Source organism: Sander vitreus, chromosome 6 (genome assembly GCF_031162955.1).
Source record: "Sander vitreus isolate 19-12246 chromosome 6, sanVit1, whole genome shotgun sequence".
NCBI classification, from domain to species: domain Eukaryota; kingdom Metazoa; phylum Chordata; class Actinopteri; order Perciformes; family Percidae; genus Sander; species Sander vitreus.
In genome coordinates, this window is record NC_135860.1 from 25948681 (window position 1) to 25958680 (window position 10000).

Consider the following 10000-nt stretch of genomic DNA (forward strand, 5'->3'; position numbering starts at 1 on the left):
TAAGTGACACAGCACTACTAAGCTCAATCTCAGGCCATCTAGGGCCGGGTCCGCCCTCCTGTACACCCCCAGCTGTGGGCTGATTGCAGAAGTAGTACCAGTACCAGTAGTAATGCCGAAAAACAGGCAGGCCTAAACCACCCTCCACAGTGGACTTCTGTAAGTGGGCCTTTGAAATACGGGGGGGCTTGGAGGCCCAGACGAAGGGCATGATAATAGAGTCTAACATCTTAAAAAAGGAAGAAGTGAGGAAGATGGGCACATTCTGAAATAAGTAAATTTAGGGAGCACGACCATTTTAAACAATGTTGACACGGCCAATCAATGAAAGGGGGAGAAGTTTCCATTTATCTATCATACACTTGAGCCTGTCAATCAGATCCATATAATTAAGTTTAAAGACAAGTTTTGGATTTCTGGGGATGTTAATCCCCAGGTAAGAAAAGTGGTCATGGGTGACTCTGAAGGGCAAATTGAGAAGAAAACTCGAGTCGAGACCGTTAGACAGAGGAATAAAAACAGATTTCTCCCAGTTGATAGTAAACCCAGAGAATCACCCAAAGCCATCTATCAGATTAAAAAGGGGTGAAAGGGATGTTTTTACATCTGAAAAGGGTCAGAATTACATCATCTGCGTACAGACCAATGGTACATTTGGATGTGCCGCACCTTATACCTGAGATTTGGGGGTTGGCTCTAATGGCTATGGCCAGCGCCTCAAGAGCTAATGCAAAAAGCATTGGAGAGAGGCAGCAGCCCTGCCTGGTGCCGCGGTGCAACGGGAATGGATGGGATCTTTTGTGGTTGGTTAGAACAGAAGATTGGGGACCAGCATACAGCATTTTTAATATATTCCTAAATTTCGACACAAAACCAAATTTGTCAAGAGCAGTGAACATGTATCTCCACTCTACCTGGTCAAAAGCCTGCTGGGCATCTAATGAGATCACAGCAGAGTGGGGCAATTTAGTTGAATACATTAAATTAAGCAAACACCTTGTGTTTGAGAAGGAAAAATCTATCGAGGATAAAACTGATTGATCAGGATGAATTAAAGTGCCAATATATTTGTTTAACCGGTTGGTCAGGACTTTTGCTATAATGTTTTGGTCCGAGTTAAGCAGAGACAGGGGACGATACGAGGAGACATTTGTTTCGTCTCTGCCCTTTTTTAAGAGGACACAGATATGGGCGTCGTAGAGAGTATGAGGGAAAGTACCATTTTTCACTGAACAATTGACCACAAATACTGTTACTCTTGACTGACGTGTGAGTAGAAAATATGCCGCCATAAACGGAGAGAAAAGCAAACTAAATGAAAATCATGACAGGCTTTCATGAGAGAGCTCAACAATTGACTCAGTTCAGCTAACACTTGAAGTCGTAGAGGGAGGATTACATCATGTAGAGCATGCTGTCAAACGCCTGTCTCTGGAGTAAACCTAGTATATTTTCATTTGTTGGAGAGCATTTTTAAATGAGATATTTCAGAAAAAACAACCCCAAATATCTCTGCATTGTTCCTGGACCCTAAATACACATTTATGAGCAAATAAGATGGACATAATAATAATAATACATTTTATTTATGGGCGCCTTTCTGGACACTCAAGGGTCACCTTACAAGACAATAAAATAGTAATAATAATAGTAAAAACAAACAGAACATTACTAAATACAGAGGAGTGGTTATGCTTTTGGATAGGCCAGTGTGAAAAGATGTTTTCAAACGGGTTTTGAAAAGGGAAAGCGAGTTAATGTTGCGAATGTCTGGTGGAAGGGAATTCCAGAGGCAAGGGGCAGAGATGCTGAAGGCTCTAAACCCCATGGTGGTCAAACGGGCAGGAGGTGTAGTGAAGTGAATAGATGAAGAAGACCTTGGAGTACGAGTGGGTGTGTTGATGTGAAGGAGGTCAGTGAGATACAAAGGAGCGAGGTTGTGAATGGACTTCAAGGTGAGAAGAAGAATCTTAAAATCAATGCGGTGTTTTACTGGGATCCAATGAAGCTGCTGAAGAACAGGAGTGATGTGACTAAAAGGAGATGTTCCGGTGATGATACGAGCAGCAGAGTTCTGAACCATTTGAAGTTTATGTATACGTTTGAGAGGAAGACCAAAGAGGAGAGAGTTACAGTAATCGATGCGGGATGTAATTCTTTGCAGAGTTTCTGCATGTTTCACCAAGTCCAACTTAAGACTTTTTAAGAACTTTTTAAGACCATTATTAATGAAATGTAAGACCTTTATCACAACATCAACTAAGCCCTTAATTCAGTTTTTTCCAGCCAAGTATCACTAAAGAGTAAAATCAGTTCTATGGCCGTGGTACAATCCGAAAGAGACTCCCGCCAATAACACAAAAGCTGATTGGCTGCAATATAAGTAGCATGTTGGTCTCATTTGTAGTCGTAATACAGTGAAATTTTTATTTGGACTACAAAAGAAAGAACTACAACACCGCGGAATTAAAAAATTATTTAAGACCTAGAACACAATACTTCAGCAAATTTTAGACTTTTTAAGGCCCAGCCGAAACCCTGTAATTAAGGAGTGAACAAGAATGGCTGTACCAGTGGGTGTGAGAGACGGACGAAGACGATCGATGTTTCGTAAATGAAAATGTGCAGACCGAGGTGGGCTTGAAAGTGTGCTGTCAAGGATGACACCCAAACTCTTGACCTGAGGGGAGGAGGAAACTGAGGAGTTATCGATGGTAAGAGAAAAACGTTCGACATCCAGTAGGGCTGTAATGGTATGTGTATTTGTCCTGAACCGCCACGGTACGGGGGTCAAGGTTCGGGGTTCTCAGTTCGGTGCGCGCAGCCGTAGCAGGATGCACGGTATTTAGATTGATGCACGGAATGCGGAACCAAAGTTCACAAGTGCAAGTTCCGCCCGGAATTTTTGAGAAATTCTTATGCTGAGCTCAGCGTGCATTACCTGATGTGTCAAACACCGAGACGAGGAACAAAACAAACTTCAGCCTAACTCCTTATTCTCGCTGTTTTCTAGCAGCTTTTAGAGCAAAAAAGCAAAAAAAACGGGATAAAATAATTACTAAAGCAATTTGCATTTACAATGGAAAATAGCCAAGGTGGAACTAAGTGAAACACTCCTCCTAATGCACATGCAAGTTTTTATTTTTTTTATTTTATATATATATATATATATATATTTTTTTTTTTCCAATTTCATAGCATAGGAGATGCTTTTCAGTTTTTATAGGCTTTTGTTTAGCCTAATGTTTGGTCAGTGTGCATTCCCTGTTAATACAGGAGTGTTTGAAATGTTTCTTATTTTTATAATAAAAATAGTTTACGGAGTCACGTGAGACCGCTGAGGGAGAGGATTGCCTAGAACTTTAATTAAAATTCCGCTATTTTCATGTACATTCGATAATTAAAGCCTATATTTTAAGTTACTATGAATTGTAAAGTGTAGTATCACAAGTGTGTGCGAGTGCGAGTGTCTATTCCGCGTCTTTTCCCTCCCCTCATGGCAAATACGTCAAAGTGTAGAACAGCTAAGCAAGGAATAAACTATGCTAGCATGGCTAGTGGCTCTACATCAAAGACAGGATCCAATTCAGCCAGTGTTCCCAGTCTCGCAACAGATGCTATAGCCGGACTTCCGGCTACTTTGGAGAAAACAATGCATGAGATGCTCAGGTTAGTGGTATACTTAAAGAGCTACAAGAGGATGTTTCCCAAGTTAAGAGAGTACAAGCTAAAACTAGCATGGACATTAAAGTGCCCATTTTATGAAAAAAAACACTTTCTGGGATTTGGGGTGTTATTTTGTGTCTCTGGTGCTTCCACACGCATACAAACTTGGAAAAAAAAAAATCCATGCTGTTTTGAGTGAGATACGGGTTTCTGAATGTCTTCTGCCTTCAGTCTCCGGGTGAGCCGTTCAAAATCTGCACGGCTTTCTACGTCAGTAGCCGAGACGAGGTGGCTAACCGTAGCATGCTAGCGCTAGCATGTTGGCGCTAGCATGCTAGCTCGTTCTCAATGGCAAAACACTACTACAACACACACTAGTTCACCATAATCTACAAAAGAACTACTTACATGTCCCTGTTCTGCAGGTATTCCACGCAAAGTTGGAAGTGCGCCCTCGTTTAGAAGAAGTCTCCCAACTAATCCTGCCTTGTACAGGCAGAAGTTGGAGAAACAAACGGCTATCTGATGTGCTCCTTATCTAGCTACTGCGCATGTGCGACTCCCAACAAAGATGGGATAAAAGTGTGATGCCTCACTCTGTAGCTAAAACAGAGACCTGAACACACAGGGTGAAAAGAGGAGCTGCAGCAATGTGCAGTACAACAAAAATAAAGTGTTTTTTGAAAATTAAACCATGTAAACCTATTCTGGTACAACCTCAAAATACAATTATGAACCTGAAAATGAGCATTATATGAGCACTTTACAGCCATATATGGAAGACTGGATGAGGCAGACGGTCAAATTATGGACTTGGAAACTGAAAATACCAGGCTGGCCCCTGAATTACAGAAAAGAGCAAAGCATTGTGAGGAGTTGGAGAGACCCATGCAAAATGCAGAAAATAAGGATAGACAACTGTATTTGCAGCTGGTTGGATTAAAGGAAAATGAGGGTGAACATTTGAGGGAGCTAACTCGTCAGCTCATTGATGACGTTCTGGGAGTGAAGCTAGCTGACAATGAGCTACAGCGCGTGTATCGACCAGGGCCATTTCGGACGGATGAGGAGTCCCCTCCGTGACCGGTCGTTACGAGAGTTCATTCTCTACTGGAGAGAGATCGAGGGAAGGCCGCCGCTAAGGGGTATGTGACCAACTTAGACAGGTTTTGGGCTTGTGTTGAGTGTTGTCTGATGTATTGTGTTTACTTTTGTTATGTTGTGAGAATGAATGTTATGGACGTTTATGTTTTGCTGTACCCTTGTTATATGTCTTTGCTGTTTTTATGATGTACTGGGAGTATGAATGTTATGGATGTATGTAAGTTTATGTAATATTCTCATGAAATAAGAGAGACCCCAGGAAGAGTAGCTTCTGTTTAAGACAAACAGATGCAAATGGGGCTCTTAATAAACAAACAAAGGCACAAAACAATAACATGATAATTTCAGCCGCTAGATAGTATCATAATCACTAAAGTCTGAAGTCTCAACACAGTAAACGGCACGCTGTTGTTTTTAACTGGGTTTTTATCAGTGTTACAAAAGCATATGAAAAAGATTGTAAGACATGAAAATGGATTTGAGGCTGAGGAGTTAATTACCAATTTCTTTGGCTGCAAGAAGGAGGCTCTTCAGTTCCTGATTAGCAGCTTGCCGTTTAGCTTTGTCCTGATCCTCAGAGCAGAAATGGACAATCTTTTGCCACGTCAGACCCTCTCTGGCAAACAGCTCCCGTCTCTTTAGTCGTTTGGTCTAACATGAGCCACAGGGAGAAATACAATTACATTTCAAAAGTAGCACTTAAACTGCTTTTATAAATCACATGCATTTCTTAATGTACACATAGCCTTGGATAAGACCAATGTACCCCAACATGTATTGTGCAAATAGCTTGTCAAAGCAGGACATGGTGCAGTTCCCATGGATACTTTCCCATATTGCAACTCAATAGCATCTTTTTGTTAGGTCTCACATTGCCAGACCTTGCTCCAGAGCGCGGAAAGAAAGAAAAGAAAGAAAAGAAAGAAAGCGGAAGGTTAGGGACATCCAGCCGAAAATGAGGGACATCAGGCGGGTCTTCCGGCGACACCGGAATAATCCCCTAAATGAATCGTCGATTTAGACTATACTGGCGTTAGATCCTCAATGCCTGGTAAACGCTGAAGAATTCCAAACTCTACAACCCTGTGGCTTTCAGTTAGAGATTTGTCATAGAAAATAACCCTGGTGACATCATCATTGTTATTTTCTCTGACATGACAAAGCTCCAGAGCAACAGAAGACATTATACAACCGTCTTTACAGCCTGAGTAGTACTCTCCAAGATCAGTACACTGACCTTAATGTGTAAAATTAGTGGAGTGGTCCTTATATGCCCCTATAGAATTTGGAGAATTTTTTCCTCTCAGAACAGACATTTTGGGCAGGATTAATCACAACAAAACCCAGATGGGTGTGAATCATTAGGGGCTCCAAGAAATAGAAGCTGGGTCTCATTTGATTTGTGTTAATGTATGAATTTAATTCAAACTACTTCAAAAGGAGAGCTGTTTAGTTAGTATTATCGCAGTTACTGTATGTTCCTGTTTGCATTACAATAAACCACAAAGTCCTCCAGAAATTAGCCACAGAATTTCTTTGACACTGAATATTTTCTATCAAGTATTATATTATCCATTCATAGATAAATGGAGTCATGTTGCACAATCGCTAATCACTTTGGCATTTTCTAGTAATAATTACCTCCCAAAAAGACAACTTATTTATTTATTTACTTTTCAGCAAACACCCAACAATGAGCAAGTCAACAGGTTCACCTCAGAGGGGAGCCCCACTATCAGAACTAGGCCTGGGCATCATTTGAAAGTGCCTTTACGACAAGTGACTTTTGGTACCGATACCAAAATGATGCTATTTTTGATAATGTGCTTTTCACATTGTAGTTACACGTTTCCCTTAGTAGTTCTGTAGAAAAGTGTGTTAATGAGATATACTTTTTTCTCTTTTTTTTTTCTTTTTTTTTTTAACTTCTATCATTAGAGCAGTGAGGTATTAAATCAGTTCATGCTCTGAGGTCAGGAAAAGGATTGACCCAGTGACTCCATTATAATCTGCATCTCCATGTCTTCTAAAACTAAGCATTTTAAAACAAGCTGAGAGGTAATCTCAGAGTGACTTCAGCCATCTTTTCCCTAGAGAAGCAGTTTTTTCTGCTGAGATTATTTAACTGGAGGTGAGCCAGCTAGAGGTGTATGGCTGAATAAAGCTTTAAACAAACACATCACTGACATGGAGTGAAAAGACGATAAGGATAAGAAGGAAAAAGGAGGATATTTTGATGGCAAAAGACAAAAAAGGACATGTTTTAACGTACACCAGTTAATATGGAAGATCCAACTCAGCAAGCCCCCACCCAGATTTTGTCAGTGGGCAAGCAGTGGACATTGTGTCAAAAGATACATGATTGAAAGCTGAGCTGGAAAGGAGAGCAACAGCGCTTCTACCTCTTTCTCAGACACAGTTTGATGTCCACAAAATACTCTTACACCCATTTTACTAAATTTGAAGGGGATTTTTTTGGGTAGCTACGTCCTATTGAGTTTGTGCATCATAACTTTCCCGATGTGTATATACAGTATATACCCGACTTTAGCCATATCAACTTAAAAAGTGATAATATGTCATTGTTGTGTTTACAGCTTGTTGCACAACCCAAGTGGCACTTAACACATCTCCATTTTACAAAAAAATTCACATGTATACTACATAAGTGACCCAATTTAAAGATATATTCAGCTTTCCAGCGGTGAAATATCCCTTTAAGTACATTTTTCTAATAATACTTTTACTCGGGATGTTGAAAACAGGACTTTTAACTATAAAGGCCGTTACACGCCGGGGGCGTGACGAATAAATGACACGAAAATGCAAAATAATCGGCTGCGAATATTTCGCATCAAAACTATTCATACCGGGGGGCGCCTGGTTAGCTCACCTGGTAGAGCGGGCGCCCATATACAGAGGTTTACTCCTCGACGCAGCAGCCGCGGGTTCGACTCAAACCTGCGGCCCTTTGCCGCATGTCATTCCCCCCTCTCTCTCCCCTTTCAAGTCTAAGCTGTCCTATACAAATAAAGGCCTAAAATGCCCCAAAAATAATCTTAAAAAATTACCGGCAACAATGCAAATTTGCAACAGGAGAGTTAACTTTTAGCGGTGAAGAAATCAAGTGAATGTGCAGTAGCTAGAGTCAGCAGCGTGAGCTCCTCCGTGGAGGCGTCCTGTCCCGTTTCCCCGGCTGCTGGAGCCCCGGAGGCTCCAGCCCCGTCTCCCCCTGTGCTTTCCAACCAAGGTCTGGAAGCCGAAGCAGGAAAAGCTACTCGAAGCTATTTATTGAGTTTCCTTTTAATTTAATTCCCTCTGGTAGACAGTACGCAGTGTAGGTTATTTGTCTAGGGTTTTTTTTTTTTTAAGAAAGGAAATATTGTCTCTGGTAAATGCTGTCTTTGTCAAGGTTGAAAGGAGTAATAAAGTTTCCCATACAGTCTATGGTTCGGACAGCAGCCTCCGTGTTGTTGTATTATGATCCCCATGAGTAAACAACACAAAGTGATAGGTTGATGTCTATATTGGCGGTGCGAAAGCTCAGAAAAATCAACCTAGTTTCGGAAAAGAATTACGTTGCTTTATCGCCGCGCAACATTCGCGTTCTGTGACAAAAACAACAGATGGAAAAAATTAATTGACTTGCGAATTAATCGCACGGAAAAAAAACGGAGTACTTTTATATCGTTGGATTGGTACTTGTACTTAAGCAAAGGATCTGATCCGAAAACTTCCTTTAACCACTGGGTAGGGTAAGGTAACGAAGAGTAGGACTGCTGACTGTGTAACTGTATGTTTATGACTGGTTTAATGCAGAGCGCAAACGTTTATCGAGCTCAAAAATAATAGTAATAATAACTTCTGAACATGTGTTCAGTTTCAGTGTGTGACTTGTCGACAGCTGATAGAGGTGGCAGACTGTTGGCTTTGGATGGAAAATGCGTCACGTTGTTATGCCAATAATGATTCAGAGGAAAATAAAATCATAAAACTGTGTGCAGAGCCTCTTTTCATGATCCCCTGCAGCTGATAATAAATCCAGTATGGACAGTATGAGCAGAGCTTTATATACACAGCAGGCATCTAAGAATCTCGACATCTGGCATATTTCTAGTGTCGGATATGTTTTTAAGGCCAACAACAGATATTTTATTTACTTAATATTTATTTTAAGTGTTAATACTGCTACCAGGTGCCATTAGCCATACGAATTACGTGTGTCATGTACTCCTCTGTAGCAGTGGTTCTCAACCTGGGGGTCGGGACCCCCAAGGGGGTCGCGAGTTCATTTCTCGGGGTCGGCAGATGGTTGGGGAGAAAAAAAATTAAATGACGTATTCTAGACTGGGGAATGGTTTCTACGTTACTGTGTGAGTTTGGTACATTTCATGGACACAGAATGGGTCAGGGAGAGAGAGAAAGTCACAGATGCATCAAAACTCCACAGAGCCTGGAGCACATTGGACAATGCTAGGGGCTAGCTGCTAAAACTAAACCGTAAAGCCAAGCATTATTTGTTTACATGTATTAATCAGAGCATTCATAACACTCACTCAAAATCTGCAGGGGGAGGCGAGTAGACACCTGTTTGCAGCTCTCTTTCTCTTGTTGTCGAGGGAGGTGGGGGGTGGGTCGCGAACATTATTATTATTGTTAATTTTTTTTCAACAACAAAAAAATTGAAATAAAAAAAAGAAAAAATGAACATGAAACCATCAAATTATTAGCAAATATAAATCAGCCCGTTTGTGAAAAATAAACCCATTGATGACAGGCTTACTGGCGTATAGGTGAGGTAGTCACCAAGGTAGCCATCCACAGATACAGTTAATAAGGATTAACTGTGCCACAGCTAAGACATTAACATTAAAACATGATTTTTTTTTTTTTAAACCATGCCAACAATTATTTTTGTAATAGCTTAGTGTTCTATGCACTAAAAAGGTATGTATAAAGGCTTTCCTACACGTCACTGTAGGCCCAGTTTAATATGCAACTTCATTTTATACAAAATATGTAGTAGGGGGTCCCTGCTCCATCTCTCTTTCTGTTAAAAAAAAAAACCCGTTGAAAACGCCTGGACTAAAGTATCGAGTATCAAAAATACCTCGTCATTCAACACCCAATATAGCATAAATCACGCTTAAGGAGTAAATCTCATCACAGTCAGTGAGCCAATAAGAATGCAGCATACTTCTAAGATCTGATGTGTTTGTGATTGGCTGTC

The 10000-nt window shown here is 40.8% G+C and overlaps 1 protein-coding gene across 2 annotated transcripts in view; it reads right to left on the minus strand.

The window, feature by feature from the left end:
* Positions 1 to 10000, minus strand: part of ascc3 (activating signal cointegrator 1 complex subunit 3) — a 187191-nt gene that overhangs the window by 170802 nt on the left and 6389 nt on the right. For both annotated transcript variants that reach the window (XR_013502163.1, XM_078253587.1), the window contains exon 3: positions 5271 to 5421. Coding sequence is in view for 1 of the 2 variants with exons in the window: in XM_078253587.1 (XP_078109713.1) it covers positions 5271 to 5421 (151 nt within the window). In the remaining variant the exon portion in view is untranslated. The remainder of the gene's footprint in view (positions 1 to 5270; positions 5422 to 10000) is intronic.